This window comes from Lactuca sativa, chromosome 3 (genome assembly GCF_002870075.4).
Source record: "Lactuca sativa cultivar Salinas chromosome 3, Lsat_Salinas_v11, whole genome shotgun sequence".
Lineage (NCBI taxonomy): Eukaryota > Viridiplantae > Streptophyta > Magnoliopsida > Asterales > Asteraceae > Lactuca > Lactuca sativa.
The window spans coordinates 77198921-77222884 of NC_056625.2; the positions used below are offsets into that span (position 1 = coordinate 77198921).

Genomic DNA, 23964 nt, shown 5'->3' on the forward strand with positions numbered 1-23964 from the left:
CCTTTTATGCTCTTACATTTTTTGATAGGTTTTGTTCATCACTCTGCCAAATACCCCAGTAGGTATGTATTGGTACTATTTGAACCCCCAACCGAGTTGCAGTTCTGATATGCCTGTTCGAAGAATGGGACGATATCAATGTCATTCTAACTCAACGATCATCGAAACTGTCATCTTACTCTGGTAGAGCCGACGAAGAGGATACATATGATATTCAAATCGCATTGAGGGATGCTGAAGAAGTAGAATCAATATTCTATGCTCCTTTGGAAATGTTTCTCAAGGTTTGTATTCATACTCTTTTTTCTCTCTTTAATATTTATTTATGTATTAAGGTGAAAAAGAAACATGGGGTTATTTAAAAAAATGGGATTTTGATGGATGATGATTCAAAATGAAAGTAGAGGAGAAAAGGAGTGGGAATTAAGAGGAGACAAATACTTGCTTCACTATTTCTATCACAAAACAAACGACATCAGGGTGTATGAGATATGGGCTCTAATTGCTGGAATCTTGATAGCAGCCGCCTCCATAGTTTTTTGGTGACCACCGGAATTTCAACAAAGGATGCTAAATTTTGGAATAGAAACCACATCAAATTCTGATGTTACTGGAATCACAGTCCAATAATGAATAAACATGTCATTAGTTGAATGTAAGTATACATTGATCACAAGACTAGAATCATTGTATCCAATGTATTGAAACATACAATGTCGTGAAGATTAACTTCCAACTTTGTGTAGTTACCAAAGATTAAATTGTAACTTTAATTGTATCTAATTAAATTTTTATGTTCTGTATATTTATTATCAATCTGCAATCATTGTATCCAATGGATTGAACTTTTGGTCATTAACTATGATAATAAAATCTGCTTATAGAAAAAAAATCCAATCCCGCAACGCAGGTTTCTTCACTAGTTTCTTCTAAAGATTGTTAAAGTTTTAATTTGCCATCTCGTGTCATTTATTAATTTCTTCTAAAGACTGTTAAAAAATGGTTTTAATTTGCTATCTCGTGTCATAAAAGTTTTAACTATAATTAAGGATAAAAGGTAATATAGTTTATGTTGTGTTCACGTATAGTTCTTGAAGTTATTATTATTTTTTTTAACGGTTAAATTTTAATAAAAAACAAAAAAGTCTTAGCAAGAAGCTAAAGACGAAACAGAACTATTACATCATAAAGTTCAAAATGGGGTTTTAAAACCATAAATTCTACGGAATATAGAATTTATGATTCCGATGCACCACCCAATTAAAAAAAACAACAATATCTTCAAATAATTTATTTTGTCTAAGTCTCGAATAGTCAAACACACACTTATTTATGAAGTTTCATATGGGCCACCATTTCGTGTAGATAATATATTCCAAAATATCATTCATATCCATACTTAAATATTATTAAACTTGATTGGATTGTTCACATTACATTCTTATGACCGGTTAGTGTAGGATTTAGTCGATTAGAAGGATGTAACGTGAACAATACAAACAAGTTCAATGACAATATATGGACAAAAAACATGAAGGACCAAATGTGAACAAAACCTAAACTATGTTACTCTTATAAGTCATTAACCCTTTCTACAATAGTTTAGTCGCATCATTAGAAAAATGGTTTGATATTTTAGGACCGAACTTGTTGTTTGATGAGCCTACATGGTATTATGTAATTGGTCAGATAAAAGCTGACTAAGCCAAAGGTGCTTAGTTGGAACTAGTAACTAATAATGATAACAGGTTGAGTGTTCCTCCCACTCAACAAAAGACCATTACCAGAAAACATTCGGGGGGAGGGGGGGGATGCGACCCGACTCGTCGAGTCCTTCTTTGTCTAAAACTATTCAGTCGATTATAATGGGTCTTAATGCATCAAAACCATAGATCTGACCTCCTAAGGTCCATTTTATACGTAAAGTTCCAATCTTGACGTCCATGCATGTAGTTTTTGGCTCAAAAAGCCATAAAAAGAGGTATATAAGAAGCATGGGTCTCCTATGGCCATAAAGTTGGCACCTTTATGCCATGGGAACCCTCAATGGTTCCAGATTTGAAGTGTAACTCCAAACACACTCACAAAATCCGATTATAACTTCACAAACTCATAAAAATGGTAGAAAATAGCCCCGAAACAAGATCTAAGAGATAGATGGTCAAGGTTCACACTTTTTACCTTGAATGGATTGAGAATGAAGCAAAACCTCTGGATCTACTAGCTTCCACTTGAACTCCCAAGCTTCCTTATTCTCTTCCAACTTCAAATGCACACAAAAGTCACCAAGAATCTCAAGAACACTCAAAAGAGGCTTAGGGTTCGAGTTAGGGTTTTCTCTTGGTTGGGAGGAACAACGGAGGCTGGGTTGGGGTGTTATAATTTGTTTAAATAGGGTGCAAACCCCAAATATTAGGGTTTCATTCAGACAATCCTACTCGTCGAGTCAGTCTCCCGACTCATCGAGTAGGTCACTTATCCTACCGATCCAAAGTTGAGTCTACTCGACGAGTTGGGCCTCAAACTCGCCGAGTCCCAGAGAAAAACATGAGTTTACTTTAATTAAAATGTGTACCAGGAACCAGGTGTTACAGAGTTTTAACAATGCCATAAAAGATGTAAGGAAAAAATCAATCATCACAATGCTATAAGAGATTAGATTGTATGTTATGGAAAGACAGTTTAATTTGATCATGAAAGGCGATTCATGGCCTGAATTTAAACCTTGTCTAGAAATTATAACATTACTTAATCAACTGAAAAAAGCTCAAAGGTAAAAAAAATGTGTTTGACTAACATCAACACTACTAAACATAGACTATGTAACAGCCCGGATCCCCAAGTATTATTCATTTATTTATTTTTGTTAATTGTAAAGAGACTCGGCGAGTTGGAGCCTAGACTCGCCGAGTATGATTGTGGATTTGGACGCGGGTTCGCGCCTGGACTCGGCGAGTCCGAGCTGTTTAATGAAACCCTAATTTCTCGGGTTTGGGGCCTATTTAAAGGGCCTTATGGCCGTCATTTGTGCTCACCAATCCCCAGAGTGAAACCCTAGTGAGCTTGAGCGTTTGGAGTAATTTAAGGAGCCATTATTGACCTTGGAGGTGTTATCTAGCAAGGGAAATGAAGCAATAGCCAAGGAGAAACAAGAGGATCAACTTCCTGAAGATCTGAGGTTCAGAACATCACGTTTGAGGTACTATTTTCGAACCATTCTCTGTTATGGTGATGTTCATGTTGATTTAGGGCTTATTGAGCCCTTTTGTGGCTAGGTCTAGTGCTTCCTTGGTCCCTTAAGCGAGTTAGGTTCTGGATCTGGACCCTTGGAGGTCCAGAGTGTCCCTTTGTCCAAGCTTTTTATGAATCCATGGAGGTTTTGGATTGGGGTCTTTGTGCTTGAGGTCAAAACACCATTTATGAGTCATTAGGTGTGTTATAAGCGCCAAGACATGAACTTTACGTGATGAATAAGCTTGGAAGGACCGGATCTATGAGTTAGTGAAGCAGATCTGACCTCAGAAGGTCGTTTGGGGTTGTGCATGGAACGCACTCGCCGAGTCCATTTCCAGACTCGACGAGTTGGTGCAGGTTGTTCAGTGATTTCGAACCAGGGTTTGAGTAACCGAGTCAGGTGAGTGACTCGGTGAGTCGGAAGGGACTCAGAGGAATCGGGTCCCCGTAGAGACTCGGCGAGTCCACGCCAGACTCGGCGAGTTGAGTTGACTGTTGACCATTGACCAGAGTTGACCGGTGTTGACTTGAGAGGGTTAGTCAACCTTAGTTGGGAAAGTGTTAATTAGAGATGTATTGTGTTATAGGAGGACTTTAGCTCGGAGATCGAGCACTAGTGATTTCAGGGATTTGCGAGTTATCGAGATACGCAAGGTGAGTCTTCTCACTATACTTTACCTTGAGTAGGTAATCAGAGTCATGTGACAGAGTATTTGTATGCTATATGTATGTTATGTGTTGTACTGCATTATTTCTATGTGATTTATGTTGTACTTGTTTATAGAGTTGGAACCGGAAGGTTCCTAGAGTTAGAACCAGTGGGTTCACAGAGTAGGGTCTACGGACCCACAGAGTTATAGCCTCGAGTGGCTAATATGTGTTATGTGTGGTATTTTGGGGAACTCACTAAGCTTTGTGCTTACAGTGTTAGTGTTGTTTGTTTCAGGTACCAGTGATGACCGTGGGAAGGCGCCGGCTTGATCTGTACACATGCATGGGATTTTTTTAATGATATGTGATCTTGGGATTTTTGTATGATATGGATTGGAGTCTTAAAACATTGATGTTTTTATGAAAATTAAATGAAAATGTTCTTATTTTATGCGAAAAATTATTTTGAAATTCACGGTGTTACAAGTTGGTATCAGAGCCTTGGTTTGAGGGATTCGAGTACACCTTCGGGCGTATTTGAACTCAAACTGAGGATTTGAGAAATATTTTCAAAAAGAGTAAAAGATTTTTGGAAAAACACAGAGCAGAGTTGTGTGTACGATCAGTCTGCGCCCGAACGGTGATTTCCCAAAATACCCTCATGTTATGTGATATTGATATTGATATGATGTATTCGCATGCTAGAGTAGGCTAGGTATTCCTATTAGGACTAGAGTGGCCTGATTTGTGATGCCTTAGCCTAGAAAGAGGTGAGCTGCTATGAGATGCTTGAGAGTGAGTAGGTAGCAGCGAGGGGCTTATGAGAGATCTATTAGAGAGTGGCCTATGCATGATAGAGTACTTGGAATTTGGGATCCGAAGAGGAGGACTTGGGGTGTATTCTGATATGGTGCGAACAGTAGTATTGGGCCCGTACTACTGAAAGCACCGGAGCAGTGTACAACCCAAGTAAGAATCTTTGGAATACCAAGGATCAATGAGGAATGAGTTGTCGAGTGTGAGTATGCTCGAATGGGTTCTAATTTTTCGTATGTTGTATTTCAGAGGTAGATCATGGTGAGGACACGTTTGATGCCTGAGAGCAGTGATACCAGTGATGAGGAGATCCGTCGGATCATCCATGAGGAGGTGGTTGTGGCCATCAAGGCAGAGATACCAGAGATGTTCGGGTCTATTAAGACCACGCTGATTGAGACCTTTGACGAGCGTTATGCCGCTCTTTCTGAGGCTGCTGTTGCAGCGGCCACCGCAGCTATTGTTGCCGCGAGGCCGCAAGGTGGTGATGCGTTGCTGTTCCGGGAGTTCAGTAACACAAAACCGCCAGAGTTTGATGGGACCCAGGACCCGGTGGCAGCTATGAGGTGGATTTCTGACATAGAGGGGTGTTTCTTCACTTGCTCATCTCCTGAGCATTTGAAGGTTCGGTTCGCGCTAAACTAGCTTCGCTTGGGAGCGAAGGACTGGTGGAAGTTTGTGACGGCACACTTTACACCTGCTGAGCTTGCGGTAGTGACCTGGGAGAGGTTCACTGCCATGTTCCGAGATGAGTACGTTCCCCAGGTGGAGAGGGAGCGTTTGGCCCAGGAGTTTCTGACCCTCAAGCAGGGTACTGAGTCTGTTACGACGATTACCAGGATGGTCCACGAGAGGGCGATGTTCTGCCCTGAGCACGTGTCCACTGAGCAGGCACGGATGAGTCGATATTTGAGTATCTTGAGGCGAGACATTCGGGAGTTCACGGCGAACTCCTTATACCGTACATTTGCTGAGCTTTAGGCAAATGCCCGGAAGAGGGAGATTGAGCTAGAGACTCAGGCCAGGGAGGAGGCGGAGTCTCAGGGGAGGGATCGGCAACCGACACAGTCTCAGCCGGCAGCCAAGCGGGCCAAGCCCGCTGATCCCAAACCAGGGAGCCAGAAGGGCCGCACTTGTGGGAAGTGTGGCAAGGGTCATGATGGAGTCTGTAGAGCGGGATCTTGCTACAAGTGTGGCAAGGAGGGGCACATGGCCAATGACTGCCCCAAGGGGTTTGCGGTGTGTTTTCACTGCAATCAGACCGGACACCGGAAGGCAGAGTGTCCGCAGTTGCGAGGATCATCTCAGGGAGCACCTCAGGGATCTTCCCCTGCCGCCATTAGAGCTACCGAGAGTCGGCCAGTGAAGGCCGAGGCGCCGAGGGCGCGAGGGAGAGCTTTTCAGCTGACCGCGGAGGAGGTCCGCGCAGCGCCCGATGTCGTGGCTGGTATGTATTCTTTCGTGTATTTATTTTGTTGTTGAGATATTATGCTTATGTTATGTTATGCGTAGGTACTTTTCTTGTGAATTTTGTACCTGCCTTGGTGTTATTTGACTCGGGTGCAAGTCGGTCTTTTGTATCTTTGGCTTTTAGTCAGCATATCAGTGTTAGTCGTGAGGCGTTGAGTCGGCCTCTGAGAGTTTTCATAGCTGATGAGAGGGTGATATATGCCACGGAGGTTCTCCGAGGGTGCGTAGTCGAGATTTTCGGTGTTGAGTTCCCGATTGATCTGGTTCCTATTGCGATGGGTGATGTCTATGTCATTGTGGGCATGGATTGGTTGAGCAGATTCGGTGCGGTTATCGACTGTGAGCGAAAGCTGGTGACCATACGAGACCCTAGTGGGGGAGTTCTTTCGGTGTATGGCGAGGGTACACGTTCAGGATCAGCGTTTTGTTCGGCCGCTAGGGCGAGGCAGTGTCTACAACAGGGCTGTAAGGGTTTTGTGGCGTATGTGATGGATACGCGGGTGGATTCCGAGAGACCGAGGTCAGTTGAGGAGGTCCCGGTAGTGCGTGAGTTTCCGGATGTATTTCCCGAGGAGTTGCCGGGTGTGCCTCCTGTGAGGCAAGTGGAGTTCAGTATCGATTTGGTTTCGGGGGCCGCGCCTATCGCTAAGGTGCCTTATCGCCTTGCACCTCCAGAGATGCAAGAGTTATCCTCGCAGCTCCAGGAGCTGCTGGGGAAGGGGTTTATTCGGCCGAGCAGCTCGCCGTGGGGAGCGCCTATCCTGTTCATCAAGAAGAAGGATGGTTCACACCGGATGTGCATTGACTACCGGGAGTTGAACAAGCTAACGGTCAAGAACCGTTACCCGTTGCCGAGGATCGACGATTTATTCGATCAGTTGCAAGGAGCATCTTGGTTCTCCAAGATCGATTTGAGGTCTGGATATCATCAGGTGAGGGTGCGGGATGAGGACGTCCAAAAGACAGCGTTCAGGACGTGTTATGGGCATTATGAGTTTGTGGTGATGCCTTTTGGGCTCACCAATGCCCTGACAGTGTTCATGGATCTCATGAACCGAGTGTGTAGGCCGATGTTGGATCGGTCAGTGATTGTGTTTATCGATGACATTCTGGTATATTCGAGGTCTAGAGAGCAGCATGAGGAGCATTTGAGAGAGGTTCTCGGAGTTATGAGATTGGAGAGGCTTTATGCCAAATTCTTCAAGTGTGATTTCTGGTTGCGGGAGGTCCAGTTCTTAGGACATCTTGTTAACCAGGAAGGGATATTGGTCGATCCGGTCAAGGTTGAGGCGGTGATGAGTTGGGAGGTGCCGAAGTCACTCTCCGAGATCAGGAGTTTCCTAGGGTTGGCAGGGTATTATCGGAGATTTATCAAGGATTTCTCTAAGATCGCAGTGCCACTCACCAGTTTGACCCGGAAGGGTGTTGCTTTTTCATGGGGCCCCGAGCAGCAGGCCTCCTTTGAGACACTTCACCAAAGGTTGTGCGAAGCCCCGATGTTAGCCCTCCCGGAAGGGATGGAGGACTTTGTGGTATACTGTGATGCATCGATTTTGGGGTTGGGAGCGGTGCTGATGCAGAGAGGGCATGTGATAGCATATGCATCGAGGCAGCTGAAGCCTCATGAGACGAGATACCCAACCCATGTTCTAAAGTTGGGGGCAGTGGTGTTCGCCCTCAAGATTTGGCGTCACTACCTGTATGGGGTTCGGTGTACGATATACACGGACCATAAGAGTTTGAAGTATTTGATGGATCAGCCCAACCTTAATATGCGTCAGAGAAGGTGGTTGGACGTGGTCAAGGATTATGATTGTGAGATCCTGTACCACCCAGGCAAGGCTAATGTGGTAGCCGATGCATTGAGCCGCAGGGCAGAGAGCACCCCACTGCGGGATGTATGTTTGAGATTGACCGTGATAGCTCCAGTACTGGACGCCATTCGTGGGGCACATGTCGAGGCTGTGCAACCTGAGATGCAGAAGAGGTAACGGGTTGTTGGTTTGGTTTCAGAGTTCGTTACCGATGGTCGGGGGCTTATGACATTTCAGGGGCGTATCTGGGTGCCGTTTGTGGGAGGAACGCGTACCATTTTGATGGAAGAGGCTCATCGGTCGAAATTTTCGATCCATCCGGGGGCCACTAAGATGTATTTGGATCTGAGAAAGGAGTATTGGTGGCCCTGTATGAAGAGGGATGTCGCGTGGTTTGTTGAGAGGTGCTTGACCTGCCGTAGGGTTAAGGCCGAGAACCAGAGGCCGCATGGTAAGTTGCAGCCATTGGAGGTTCCCGAATGGAAGTAGTAACAGATCACTATGGATTTCATCACCAAATTGCCAAGGACTGCCAGAGGAGTTGATGCAATTTGGGTGATTGTGGACAGATTGACGAAGAGCGCTCACTTCCTTGCTATCAGCGAGAGTTCTTCAGTAGAGAAATTGGCGGAGGTGTATGTGAGGGAAGTGGTATCTCGGCATGGGGTGCCGATCTCGATTGTTTCAGACCGTGATGTGCGTTTCACTTCCAGATTCTGGAAGAAGTTTCATGAGGACTTGGGTACTAGACTGCATTTTAGTACCGCATATCATCCCCAGACAGACGGTCAGAGTGAGTGGACGATTCAGACGCTCGAGGACATGCTCCGGGCATATGTGTTGGATTTCGGGGGTAGTTGGGATGCATATTTGCCCTTGGCAGAGTTTTCCTACAACAACAACCATCATTCGAGCATTAGTATGCCACCCTTTGAGCTGTTGTATGGGAGGAGGTGTCGGACCCCCATTTGTTGGGGAGAGGTTGGACAGAGGGTGATGGGCAGTACAGAGATCGTGCTTCAGACGACAGAGCAGATTCAGCAGGTCAGACAGAGGTTGTTGACCGCTCAGAGCCGAAAGAAGAGTTATGCAGACAGACGCCGGTCCGAGCTTGAGTTTCAGGTCGGCGACCTTCTACTCCTGAAGGTCTCTCCTTGGAAATGAGTGATTTGATTCAGGAAGAGGGGCAAGTTGGGGCCCCGATATATTGGTCCTTTTCGAGTGATCGTGAGGGTAGGCCGGGTAGCCTATCGTTTGGATTTGCCAGCAGAGTTGGGGCAGATTCACGACACTTTTCATGTGTCGCGGCTGAGGAAGTGTATAGCCGATGAGTCGGCAGTGGTTCCATTGGAGGATATTCAGGTGGATGCGAGCCTGAATTATGCTGAGAGACCAGTGGCCATCAGAGATCAGAAAATCAAGGTTCTGAGGAACAAGGAGGTACCCTTGGTTCTGGTTCAGTGGCAGCATCAGAAAGGTTCCGAGATGACTTGGGAACCGGAGCGTGAGATGCGTGAGCAGCATCCAGAGTTATTTGCAGAGCGAGACTTCGAGGGCGAAGTCTAGTTCTAGTGGGGGAGAATTGTAACAGCCCGGATCCCCAGGTATTATTCATTTATTTATTTTTTGTTAATTGTAAAGAGACTCGGCGAGTTGGAGCCTAGACTCGCCGAGTATGATCGCGGATTTGGACGCGGGTTCGCGCCTGGACTCGGCGAGTCCGAGCTGTTTAATGAAACCCTAATTTCTCGGGTTTGGGGCCTATTTAAAGGGCCTTATGGCCGTCATTTGTGCTCACCAGTCCCCAGAGTGAAACCCTAGTGAGCTTAAGCGTTTGGAGTAAGTTAAGGAGCCATTATTGACCTTGGAGGTGTTATCTAGCAAGGGAAAGGAAGCAATAGCCAAGGGGAAACAAGAGGATCAACTTCCTGAAGATCTGAGTTTCAGAACATCACGTTTGAGGTACTATTTTCGAACCATTCTCTGTTATAGTGATGTTCATGTTGATTTAGGGCTTATTGAGCCCTTTTGTGGCTAGGTCTAGTGCTTTCTTGGTCCCTTAAGCGAGTCAGGTTCTGGATCTGGACCCTTGGAGGTCCAGAGTGTCCCTTTGTCCAAGCTTTTTATGAATCCATGGAGGTTTTGGATTGGGGTCTTTGTGCTTGAGGTCAAAACACCATTTATGAGTCATTAGGTGTGTTATGAGCGCCAAGACATGAACTTTACGTGATGAATAAGCTTGGAAGGACCGGATCTATGAGTTAGTGAAGCAGATTTGACCTCAGAAGGTCGTTTGGGGTTGTGCATGGAATGCACTCGCCTAGTCCATTTCCAGACTCGACGAGTTGGTGCGGGTTGTTCAGTGATTTCGAACCAGGGTTTGAGTAACCGAGTCGGGTGAGTGACTCGGTGAGTCGGAAGGGACTCAGAGGAATCGGGTCCCCGTAGAGACTCGGCGAGTCCACGCCAGACTCGGCGAGTTGAGTTGACTATTAACCATTGACCAGAGTTGACCAGTGTTGACTTGAGAGGGTTAGTCAACCTTAGTTGGGAAAGTGTTAATTAGAGATGTATTGTGTTATAGGAGGACTTTAGCTCGGAGATCGAGCACTAGTGATTTCAGGGATTTGCGAGTTATCGAGATACGCGAGGTGAGTCTTCTCACTATACTTTACCTTGAGTAGGTAATCAGAGTCATGTGACAGAGTATTTGTATGCTATATGTATGTTATGTGTTGTACTGCATTATTTCTATGTGATTTATGCTGTGCATGTTTATAGAGTTGGAACCGGAAGGTTCCCAGAGTTAGAACCAGTGGGTTCACAGAGTAGGGTCTACGGACCCACAAAGTTATAGCCTCGAGTGGCTAATATGTGTTACGTGTGGTATTTTGGGGAAGTCACTAAGCTTTGTGCTTACAGTGTTAGTGTTGTTTGTTTTAGGTACTAGTGATGACCGTGGGAAGGCGCCGGCTTGATCTGTACACACGCATGGGATTTTTTTATGATATGTGATCTTGGGATTTTTGTATGATATGGATTGGAGTCTTAAAACATTGATGTTTTTATGAAAATTAAATGAAAATGTTCTTATTTTATGCGAAAAATTATTTTGAAATTCACGGTGTTACAGACTAACTTCTATACAATGTTATTAGATATTGGCAGGTTTTACCAACTGGTTTAAACCAGTCTGAGACAAGAAACCTGGCAGAGTCTTTTGTGGTGGATTTGGACAAAAAGACATGTTCTTGTATAGTATGTCAATTAAATGGGTATGGGTGTGTGCACTCGGTTTCAACCATCTCCTACATAAATAGAGATGTTGGAAGTTATGTGGATCCCATGTTCTTTGAAGATGTTTACAGGAACACATACAAGTATCCAATGCATGGGATGAATGGTAGCAATATGTGGCCATGCACTGAATTCATACCAACACTGCCACCTTTGAGGAGAAAATGTCAGGCAGGCCAAAAGTTAATAAAAAGAAGGACCCAAGTGAAAAGAGTACTAGACACACCGTGCCAAAGGTTGGGAAGAAAATTCTATGCAGTGTGTAAACAAGTTGGTCACAACAAGGTTACATGTCCTCAAGTTGAGAAACCCAAAAAAGTTGATAAGCCCAAAAAACTCAAGTTGAAGAGAAAGAAATCAACTAGTAAAGATGTTAAGGGGGGGGGGGGGAGTAGTGGTGTAAAATCAAATGAAGTTGCAGTAGATGAAGAGAAAGCAAAAACAATGGGTACACAGAAAAGGACGCTTTCTGAGAGGACTATAAATAAAAAATTGGCTAAGAGGGTTAAAGGGAAAAATGGAGAAGGCAATACAGGTGAAAATCCATTGGATATTGATTAGGGAGAACTGGTTGTATGAAGTTTTATTTAAGTTTGCTTCCAGATTACTCTGTTGGTTAGGTTTAACTTTGATGAATGTTATGCACGAAAGTTGGTTGTTAGACTAATATGTTTTTTGTCATTTGCATGTATGAATGTAATGGACGTGCATGTTTATATGAAGCATATTATATCTTATTGTATTTTAATGTGGTCCCATTACTAGTATAATTGTTGTACGTTGTATATTATTGTATTTGTATGTGGGTGCAATTGTTTTATATTGTAAGTTAAATGTTGGATCTTATTGTATGCACACTTATATCACAAAGATAAACAATTGTATGTGTAATGTGCACAGAACACAATGACATTTTCATTAAATAGAATAAACGATTACAAATCCATTACACATATATTGTTAAACATTACAGGAAACATGATAGTAGATTGTTAAACATAACAAGGAAAATCTATTACACATCCATTACAACTTATAGACTAAAATGACAAAGAAAACAACCCAACTTAGAAATAACCAAAATTTCAGCTTCCTGATATCCGATTGAAGCTTCTTATTTGACCTAACCAAACTTGTAAACACTTGTTCTTCACCACTTGTGTTCGTAGTCTCCACTTCGCCTGCCCAACATATAAACCCATCACGAGGACCCTAACATGAAAGTTTTAGGAGTATGTTACCAAAACCTAGAAAATGATTATGTAAATCTAGGTCAATAGTGGAATGAAAATGAAATTGACATGTACCTTTTTGGGGCAAGCATAGAAGATTTGAACAGGGTTGGACGGAGTAGTTGATGTTCTTATCATCACATTAAATCCACATGAGAATTCCATCGTTTTCATCGACGTTCTTATTATTGACATGTACCATTTTAGTAAGGTCAGTTGAAAGGAAACAAGAAGAAGGGAGCAAATAAAGGTAAATATGCCCACATTTGTGTCTCAAATGTGTATATGCCCGAGGGTAAAATGTGAAAGGACAAAATTACCCCTATTTGGCACTAACTAACAATATTGATGAGGGTTACTGTCTTGATAAAACATAATTTAATTTTTAAACCCTTATAAACAACCCAAACAAATATATTAAACAAGATACTCAGATTATAATAATGACATAATTGCTCGTGTATACACAAGTCTTCATCCACGTTCACAAAATTAATATCAACATATGAACTAAACTGAACAACAACACATCTGAAACACATAAACCCTAATACAAACAGATAAAACCTAATACAAACACAATACTACCTGATCAACACAAACACCACGAATACTAACACATCACTTCTTCAATACATCAAAAACCTTAGCTACCAGAAAATCAAATATCACAATCACCAGTCTGACCACCAGCATAGTCACGGAGTGCAACTTCTTTTTTGTCTGCTCTAACTGACGACGCAATGCAGTAGGTCCACCCTGCTTAGGACCAAATTTCGACCCATTTCTTCTTTCATACGCTCCATTTCAAGTTTTTGTTCTGCAATCTGAGCTCCACATTCACAGAAAATAGTATGCAAATCGTCAAAGTTGAGACGGTCCCTTGAATTTATCGATAGTGATTTGGGTGACTGTGGTGGTGGGGTAGCCATCGTGATTCACGTGAAAGGGATGTTTGTCGGAATGCCAGTATCGTTTAGTGTAAAAAGGGAATGAATATTTAGGGTTTCAACCAATTTGTCCCTCCTTTTATGTCACAATAGAGGGTCCACAATAAGTAGTACCTCTTAGGGCCCAAGTATTCCACGAAGACCCAACTCGGTGACATGGCCATCGATCTGACTAAGAGTTGACTCACATGCTTATGTGTATTGTAACTTGTATGGGTAACATTTTAAAACAGGTAAATGGACAAATTCAGCCGGTAAATTAACAATTTTTCCCCTAAAATGCAGAAAAAAACCAATAGTGGTCTTTTAAACCGTAACATATAACATGATTGAGCTACAATGACATTTACCTTTTTTTAATCCTTTCTAATAAATAAAAGTTTTTTTTTTGTCACTTGTCACACTCTCATTCAATTTGTCAAATATCATTTTATGGTTATTTTGAATTAATTTTTTTCAACATGTTATTTTATGAGCTTTTATATTTTATTAAATTCCACATAATATTTTAATATAATAATTGCAATAAATGTAGTAATAAATGGATATTAATTTCACTAATAAACTTACCTTTTAATTTCAAAATTCCTAAAATTAAAACTCATTAGTTTTTTTTCTTTATTTAAATTTAAAAGATAAAAAAAATTATTATAATAAATTATTATTATTTTTTATTTTTTTATAAATTCAAAATTATCAAATACTTTGATTTTTATATTTAATTTTTATTTTATTTTATTTTTAGACATGACAACTATTAATAAATAGAAAAATAACTGGATCGCATAGTTAAATCACAAATCTAGTAAAATAACAATTTTTTTTTTTGGAATATTACATTTTCCTACTCTCGAGTGTTGAGTCTTGAGGAGCGTTTTTGCAGTTGGACTGTAGGAGTCTTGAGTCTGGATTGCAGACTTCGGACTGAATTTGGACTGCGCGGAGGAACACAGAGCCCTCCAAACTCCAGGCAAAAGGGGAAGATCCAAATTCAGACAAGAATATAAGATCCATCTAAGTTCAAATCTTCGGTGTAATTCAGTAAACAGATGACTGGTATGATGAGCGGAGAAAATCGATTCAGCGAAGAAGGAAAAGATGCATCAGATTTAATGGAGAAGGCAACACAAGCAGCAAATGATCTGTACACGATACGAGACACTTACTTCCCTTCAGACCCTAATGAAAAATTTTCCAAATTGCAAACGCAATCTCAAATCGCTCTCAATCTCCTCGATTCCGTTCCTCCTGGTACGCTTCCCTCGAAACCCTACGATTTTCAGCTTTCACCATTGTAATCGTCTCTCTCTCTCTCTCTCTCTCTCTCTCTCTCTCTCTCTCTCCCTCTCTCTCTTTATATGTGTGTGCTTTTAGTGTATGGTCGCTTATTTTGTTTGAATGGCATGATATGATTTCTCGTAGCAGAAGGTTAATCGAATACAAGCTAGGTTAAGTGTTAATTGTCGATTAGAGTGGTAGAAAAAACGCATTAGAATGCCGGTTTAGATTAATCTGGATGAATAGAATCATATGATGCAACTTTAATGGTGCTAATCGGGATTGATGATGAAACTATGTGAGATTTTATTATGATCGTGATATGCAGAACAAAGGAAATTGCCTACACAACGTGCAACATATGAATACTTGAGAGGGAAAATATTGGATGTGCTCCCTGAATACTCAAAAAAAGCAGAAGATCATCTTTCTAAAGCTGTAAGTCAACTGATCATATCTTTTAATCATATTAAAATACATAAGTTCAATAAAATCTCTCATTCTTTAATCAACTATTTGACTTTACAGGTTAAACTGAATCCATCTCTTGGAGATGCTTGGTTGTGTTTAGGAAATTGCATTTGGAAAAAAGGAGATTTACCTGCAACAAGAAACTGTTTTACCCTTGCTCTAAGCAAGGTTGATTATCACTTCCCTTGTATATATTTTTATAAATTCTTACTAATATTCACTTAATTAACTTCCAACATTTTTCATTTTAATGGTAATACAGGGTCCAAACAAAAGGATACTTAGCCAATTATCAATGCTTGAAAGACGAATGGCTCAAGGCAAGAAACATTTCTTGTTTTTTTAATGTGGTTGTTGCTTATGTTATATATATATTTTTAATCTTACCTTTTTTTTTAATAAATCTTTAGGTGCTGATAATCAAGAGGAAATTGTTGCTGAAAGCATAAAACACGCAAAGGAAGCTATTGCTTTAGATGTGAAGGACGGGAATTCATGGTGTAAGTGTATTGTATAATTTATGATCAAGACATAAGAATATAAGTGTATTGACGATTTTACCCTTCTGTTCTTCCGACAGACAACCTCGGGAATGCTTGTTTGACATGTTTCTTTGTGACGGGGGCATGGGATCACAGCAAATTACATCAGTCTTTAAAAGCATACCAAAACGCTGTATGTTCGAAATTTATATTGTATATTGTAGATTTGACTTGAAAAAGTCAACTTTTATCTAATATTCTTCCTTTCATGGTGTAACAGGAGAAAGATGAGAGCATGAAGTCAAACCCAGACTTATATTTCAATTCTGCTACTGTGAATACATATCTGGAAAATTACGAAAGAGCCCTCAGTGGATTTGAAGCAGCTGCATCTAAAGATCCTTGTCTTAATGCCACTGAGGAAGTTCAGAAAATGGTCAATCTTTTTGACAAGATAGACACTTTGTTGAAGGCAAGTTTCTTTCTTTTGTTATTACCCTTTTCTTTTTAAAATCCAAGAGGATTGTATCTTAAATATTCAGATAAATAAAAGTAGAAATCAAGATTGTGTTTTCTTGGATAAAAAAGCTCGAGTCTTTGATGTGAAGTAATTGTTTTCCAGGGACAAATTAAGGCCAAAAGACTTGCTTCTTTGACATCATCTCTTGCTGAAGTTAAATGTAAGAGACCCAATTTTGTCATTTCCCATAAAAACTTATCTTTTATGTAATATTTGTGTTTTAACTTGGAATTTTTTTTTTCTTTGTGGTGTTCAGTGAACCCATCTCACAAGAGGGCCACAATTGATAATCTGTTGGAGGGTCTTAACAAGACAATTGCAATTGTGGGAAAAGTGATTTTCTTCATTAAGCATGATAATATTACTCCCTTGTAAGTCAAATCTTGTTTCTTTTTCACTTAATCTTGAACTTAATTGGTTAAGCCCAAAAAAAAACTTGGCTTAATGGGTTAAGACATTGACCCTTTAAGATCGTGAAATTTGTCTTTTGGAATGTAAGGGTAAAACGGTCATTTACGTGTATATATGGGTGTTTCTTTCTAACTTGATATTATAACGAATGACTTTACAAGAAAAGAAAAGGTGTTTTTTCCCATTAAGTCCTTACATTTTTACAAATTTGCCCTCATTTATGAATTCTTGCAGGTATTATCTAGTGTGTGATTCAAACCAACTATGTTTTGTGCTTACAGTATATGGGATAAAGAAAGATGCTGTAAGTGTCATAAAAATCTTTTTTTTTATACATCTTTAAGCCAAAAGTTATGATTTTTCAGGAGAATCTTGATCCATATGACCAAAAAGTTGTGTGTGTGTGTGTGTGTTTTTTTTTTCTTGAACAGATTAAAGAAGGGGACCAGGTAACTCTATTGGATCCTTATTTCCACAACAATGGTTTTTCATGGAATGAAAAGGTTTGTTAAGCATATATTATCATGACATTTTGAAGCATTACACTCATTTTTATGATCATAATTTATTAATTCTTTTGAAAAAATCTTGCAAAAAAAATAAATTACAGAGATATGAGTTTAGATCAGTACGTGTGGACTTTTTGGAGCAAGTGCATGTGAATGGAAAACCTGTGCCATCTCAATATTCTGTTCGCTCATCAATTTATGCACAACATAAACATTGAAGACTGCATAGATTTATTTTTATTTTTTTCAAAGTTTTTGGAGTAAAGACTCGTTTGATTTGATGATTATTGTGTATAGACGATTGTTATGGTGGTGTTTTTATCTTTTATGGCTTGAGATGAAATGATCTATGTTTTGGCTTTTTTAAAGAAATGATAAAAAATGATGGTTAATTCTCCTTCATGATGTTACTTTGATGATTGGTAAAGAGTTGTAAATTTACTATTGCAATTGTTAAAGTACGAAGGCTGTTGGTGATTTTAATGTCATTGGATATTTACTCGGTATAATTGGAACACGAATCCAATAACATGGGTGCTAATGAGGGCTTAAACTATGATCTAATACAAGTTAGGATGTATGGAGTGCATATTTGTATATCAGGCGAGTTGAATTGATTGTGCACGCATTGCACAGATTAAAAATATGTTGCTAAAGTATTGAAAAATGTATGTTGTTTAAAACGGTTATGTTATTTACATTAACTATGACATAATAACTTTTACATAAGGTTATTTATAAAATTTCAACTATGAAATTAAATCAATTTTTGCTTATTTGACAATTTTTTAGTTCCAGCAGTCACTTTAATCCAACTTTAACGATGATTTTGACTACAATAATGACATGATCGACGAAAACATAAAACATGAAAGTTGTAGATAAATTTGTTTTTTTCCTCAGCAATTAGAATAACACCAATATGAGAATCGAGTAGTCAGATATGATCAAAACATGGATGCGAAGTAATTATGTCTAACATCATTGTTTTTGTAGTCCAACTTTAATTCTAATTTTGACTACAATAATGACGTAATTGACAAAAAAAAATAAAACACGAAAGTTGTAGATACATTTGTCTTCTTTCCATGACAACTTGAATTACGTTAAATATGAGCATCGAGTAGTGATATGATCGAAATATTGAAGTGAAGTAATTTTGTCAAACAACATCGTTTTTTGTGTAGTTGAACTTCAACTCCCATTTTGATTATAATAATTAGAGATTTGACAAAAACCTGAAACATTAAAATTGTAAATAAATCTATCTTCTTTCTGCAAAAACTTAAATTAAGTCAATCAGAATATCAAGTAGTCATATATGATTAAAACACTAAAGTGTTGAACAACATCATTTTTGCTCATTCTCTAAGCTAGATCTAATATACACATGTGTATTATATTTAACTCTTATAATATAAAATTAGTGTCATGATTATTAAAAGTAATGTATGTAAAAAATTATTAAATTGTTACTAATGACTAATTACTTGAAAGTTGAATCTTGCAAGCTTGAATATGATATAAGATATATATTAAATCATATTTATTTGGATGAACTCAATTATAATATAATATAAATAAATATAGATATAAATATAGATTAATCATGAAAAAGTGAACTCATACCATTCATCAATAAACGCGAATCATTTGCAATGCTTTACAGCCCTAATTTACCACATTTGAAACATTCGATGATTAAATAAGATTTTAATCTGGTTTACTTTGCCAAGTAATTCCATGTAATATCCACATTTATCTATTCATGTCCAACTCATTTATATTATTGGTGCAATGGGCTATTGTTGGTGAAAAAGTGTTGTTTCTAACAGGTTTAATAATTTTTGTATATAAATAACAATTAGTTATCTTTAGAAGACATAGACATATTTATTGGCAACTTGGAGATGTTATTGATTTAACGGACTATTATCAGTGAAAATAGTGTTTAAGATATACGCCAACCTAAATGGTAAATTGTGTATTAAAAAAAGTTAAAGTCGCCAATAGTATACGTAAAGAGGAGTTATTACTTTTATAAGTCATTAACTAAATCATTAAATCAAATGCAAATATAATGTAAAGTAAATAAAAATAAACAATTTAAATCATCATACATATCGCTTTTTGTAAAGTATTTATTAAAATTGTCTATAAAATCCTTTTGTCCAAAAATCCAAAATTTCCGTATTAGGTTATATATATATATATATATATATATATATATATATATATATATATATATATATATATATATATATATATATATATATATATATATATATATATATATATATATATATATATATATATATATATATATAAAAGTACAATTTCTGTCGAGACTTCTTTCCAGCCTTTTGCTTTATAAGCATCATTTCAAGATATTCATAAATTGATTGATGTGTAAAAAACAAAATTGATTGAAGAGGAATTTGATTAAATATACATAAAACATTATGTGTCAAATTGAATATTTTGACTTTTATTTTATTGCTTATTTCTTTAGCTTAGTAAATAATTTATGTGACCCAAAACCTAAGGTTTGAATATTTTACTAATAATCAATCAAATACCTAAATACTATTTAATAAAAGAACCGACCGAATTTTTTTTTTATTTTATTTTTATTTTTTATTTTTAAATCTCAATGAGTTTCACAAATAATATTTAGTTATATTTAATTATGAATTAAATAAAACTTGTAATAGTTTATTTTTAAGTATTTCAAAACAATACATCTAAAAACTAAAATATAAATTAATTAGCTATAAATAAATGTATAATAATATCATTATCATAGTATATTATAAAATAAACAATTTTTCTATATTATCATATATATTTAAAACCTTCAGTTTTAATTTCCAGTTTAATATAACTAATACATTAATTCAAAATATGTTATTGAATACAAAATATTATCTTATTATTGATAGACTTTTAAAATAATTATTATAATACATTTATTTGTTAGTTTAAATATTATATTAAATCCAAAGCTTAAATCAAAATATAAAATAAACTTAAAAAATATATTAACATACTATTTTTCAAAATAGTTAAAAATGTATAAATGTTATAAATATAGAATAACAAATCAAATTAAATACAAAATTTCAAAAAACTATTTTTGATTATAATTCAATTTCTCAAAATAAGTCGGTTTTAATTAATTATTAGGAAAAAATCACATTGCAATAACTTACAAACAATATTTTATAATCAATTAACCATCATGATCGAAATTAAAAAAATCAATAAATAAGTAATTTCTAAATTAACTAATCATAACGTTAAGTTGTAATACTAATTTGAAACTTGTGTTAAGTTTTATTTAAATGCAAAGTATGAGTAGATGTTATTGAATAATATTGTTCTGGTGAATATATATTTTATAATATGGTGCAAAATAATTATAAAATTTCATAATGTAATTATTATTTTATATTTAATGTATTTTTTTTTAATGTATATAAAAAATTTTAATTTATAGCTTTTATGATATTTACCCAGTTATAATTTACATCTGGATCCCTGTGAAATTATAGATTTGCATTTGTGTCCTAGTATAATAATACATTTGCATCTGAATCGTTTTAAAAGTAATGCCTCTTACTTACCACGCATTTCTCGTAAAATAGAGTTTGGTGGTGGGGGTTGGTGGGAGAAGCTCACATAAATCCAGTCAAGTTGAAGCTAGTTAGGTACAATTCGTCATCCCACATTCAAATTCGCTTCAATTAATTCTCCGTTTTCGATCCAGGTATTCATCAGCACCTCTTTCTGTAAACTCGTGTACGTAATTCGTTGTATGCTGATTCTAATTCCCCAAATCCATTACAAATGAGGAACTTTGTCAGCTTTTTTTTTTTTTTGAAGTTCGGTAAGCCTAACAAATGGATTAGAATTAGACCATATAGATTTATTGAAAATTTGAAGTATATTTGTCGTGTCGATCTCTTTAGGATGCATGTTCGCCGATAACATTCATAACAATGTTAAATGGTAAATCCTTATCGATACTTGATAGGAAGGGTTTCTGATAGGTGATGATAATGCCAGATGTGTTTATGGAACATTGAAGGAGAAGTATTTGATAATTCACGCCTACTCCTTTCAGCACTTTTGACTTTCGATGCCAATAGTTTTAATTTTTCACTAAACTTTTCAAAATTGATTGGGATTTTAAATTTGTGAGAAAGAATTGCCAACTACATAACTTTCTTTGCGACAAGTGCTTGAAATAGAGTAATAATGGTGTTAAATCTACAACATGATCCACATCAATTGTGAATTCGGAAGCTTGAAAGGTATTAGGTCTGCTAACAAACTAAAAATGCAGCCTTTTATAAAGATGTGTTAGTAAATCATAACTGTAGCTGATATTCGATATGGTTTTAGGGGAAATTTCATAGGGGTGCTATAACTATAACTTATGATTTAGTTTGAAACTGAAAGCAGAAATAGGGAAATGGATACCAATTCAATAATTTTCTTTTGCAGCCAAGCTGATTGGAAGGGGTAATTCCGTAATTGTGTCCAGTGAATCATATAAGGCTGCTGTTCATATTAAAGAAGATCTCAACTTTCTGGATTTTGGATCACAGAAAGAATGGAGGCCACAGTTTCAAAGAGCTTACAATTAACAACATGGACTAGTTCAGATTATACAGTTCCAAAACTGAACAATTCCACGAGGTTATATACAAGATTTGAGAAAAATAAAAGTAAAAGAGTTAATTATCTGCTAAATTGCAATCATTTGGCAACTATAAAACCAGCAATTGGGCATAGAACAGCAGGGTTAAAGGCTTCATGTACTTCTAAAAATTTTCCAGGTAATGTTTGAGGGTATATTGGGAATTCCATAGTCAAAGAAAGAAATGCAACGCACATTATTTATTTATATTAACATTCTTTTCTATATTTAATTTCTTCTTGTAGCTTCACTACTTAAATCAGAAACTTTTATTGCTGAGGAGGATCTGTTATTAAAGGTATTATATTATGTTACACAATGTGCATATTATAGACTTTATAGTTAACGAAAATTCATTTATTTATTAATTTTTGAATTGCAGAAAAAGTCTGAGGAGATCAAACCATGTCTGAGTGGAAGGTGTATTTATCTTGTTGGTCAGTTCTAATGACATTTTCCATCTTTAAATATTTCATTTTTCTTTTATTAATTATTACCATCTTATTCTTATTCATATATATATTATTATTAATATTATTATTGTATGTATGTAGGAATGATGGGATCTGGAAAAACAACAATTGGGCAGATATTATCTGAAGTTCTTGATTATTCTTTTTTTGACAGGTCTGTGACATATTTTAATCCATTTTCTTTTTAATTAAATAACCAAATTGGATAAAAAAAAATTCATGTGTTTAGATGCCTGCAGTGACAAATTAATCGAGCAAGCTGCTGGTGGAACTGCAGTTGCAGACATCTTTAAGTTACATGGCGAAGGGTATTTTAGAGATAACGAGGTTCGTTTTATCGTTTACACATGAAATTACATTTTTACCCCTTCTTTCCTTCAATTGTATTGTACTTTTTTTTAGACTGAGGTATTGCATAAGCTGTCATTGATGCATCGGCTTGTTATTTCAACTGGTGGAGGTGCTGTTGTTCGGCCTATTAATTGGTATGATTTAATGTTTTATTTTTTTATTTTTTATATATTTTATATTTTATGGGGTTAATTTGACTAAAAAAAAAAATAATAACAGGAAATACATGCACAAGGGTATAAGTGTCTTTATAGATGTACCCTTGGATGCATTAGCACAAAGATTAACTGCTATAGGCACTGCTTCTCGCCCGCTTTTGCATCATGGATCTGGTGATGCTTACACACAAGTAAACATCTTTTATTATTATTATTATTATTTTTTAAATTATACAATAATTTTGCATCTTAAATTGACAATTTATTATGTCATTTTCTTGATATGTGTAGACTATCATGCGACTATCGAAACTTTGGGAAGAAAGAAGTGATGCTTACACTAATGCCAGTGTGAGGGTATCTTTGGAACGTATGTATACAAATTTTCTTTTTCTAAATTTATAAAAATTATAAATTATTGATTATTTTTTTTTTTAATGTATTTTTATAATGGTGTTCAGGTATTGCGGACAAGTTAGGAGTTGGAGATGTATGCAGTGTTAATCCAACTCAAATTGCAATTGAGGTGTTTATATATATAAAATTTTAATTTTATGTTTTGAATTTTTTTTTTTTAGATATTTAATTTGTTATGGATTATGACAGGCATTGGTGCAAATTGAGGACTACTTGAAGGAATAGAAAGATGATTTTGGGTTTGTAAGTTGTGCAATTAGCCTACAAAATGTGGTGGGAAATAGAGTTTAGGGTTCACTTAGGATTTGGGGGATGTGTTGTGTTTTATACTGTTTGTGGGTAAAGTTGGAATTTTTTTAATAAATTATTTTCGTTGTTGTATCATCTTGTTTTGGTCTTCAAGAAATAAAGTCAAGATTTCTTTGTGTTTTACTTCATCTCACATTGGTTCATTTGAGTTGCTTATTTTCGTCACATTAAATTTTGTCTGAAGAAAGTGATTTCAAGATAAATAATGTTTAAAAAACTAAGATGATGACACTACGCTTGAGGAAATGGAGAAAAAATTACGAGTTAATGGGAAAAGTCTCCATAAGTTACGTTAGCAAGAATGCATTGGATTTTTTTCATCGACTTCTATGTAACTAGGGCTCTAAACAAACCAAATTATCAATAAACCATCGTTCTTTAGCACCTTAACAACATACTTATACTTCTTTAAGTTG

General features: G+C 37.0%; 2 protein-coding genes across 3 annotated transcripts; both read left to right on the forward strand.

The window, feature by feature from the left end:
• The first annotated feature begins 14275 nt into the window (after window positions 1-14275).
• Window positions 14276-17532, forward strand: LOC111912589 (uncharacterized). The gene is made up of 12 exons (XM_023908332.2): window positions 14276-14715; window positions 15071-15180; window positions 15271-15381; window positions 15476-15533; window positions 15624-15713; window positions 15794-15888; window positions 15976-16167; window positions 16318-16375; window positions 16472-16586; window positions 16861-16930; window positions 17058-17129; window positions 17237-17532. Exons 1-12 carry the CDS (start codon window positions 14514-14516, stop codon window positions 17351-17353), a joined length of 1290 nt encoding a protein of 429 aa, XP_023764100.1. The 5' UTR covers window positions 14276-14513; the 3' UTR covers window positions 17354-17532.
• A 3218-nt stretch (window positions 17533-20750) lies between these two features.
• LOC111912590 (shikimate kinase, chloroplastic) lies at window positions 20751-23671 on the forward strand. 2 transcript variants are annotated; one of them, XM_023908334.1, is made up of 11 exons: window positions 20751-20845; window positions 21645-21979; window positions 22086-22138; window positions 22223-22277; window positions 22395-22467; window positions 22553-22640; window positions 22716-22798; window positions 22884-23013; window positions 23114-23192; window positions 23284-23348; window positions 23429-23671. In XM_023908334.1, exons 2-11 carry the CDS (start codon window positions 21754-21756, stop codon window positions 23462-23464), a joined length of 888 nt encoding a protein of 295 aa, XP_023764102.1. In that variant the 5' UTR covers window positions 20751-20845; window positions 21645-21753; the 3' UTR covers window positions 23465-23671. The 2 variants fall into 2 exon arrangements, with proteins under 2 accessions (XP_023764102.1, XP_023764101.1); XM_023908333.1 differs by having other exon boundaries at window positions 20757-20904.
• The last annotated feature ends 293 nt before the right edge of the window (window positions 23672-23964 follow it).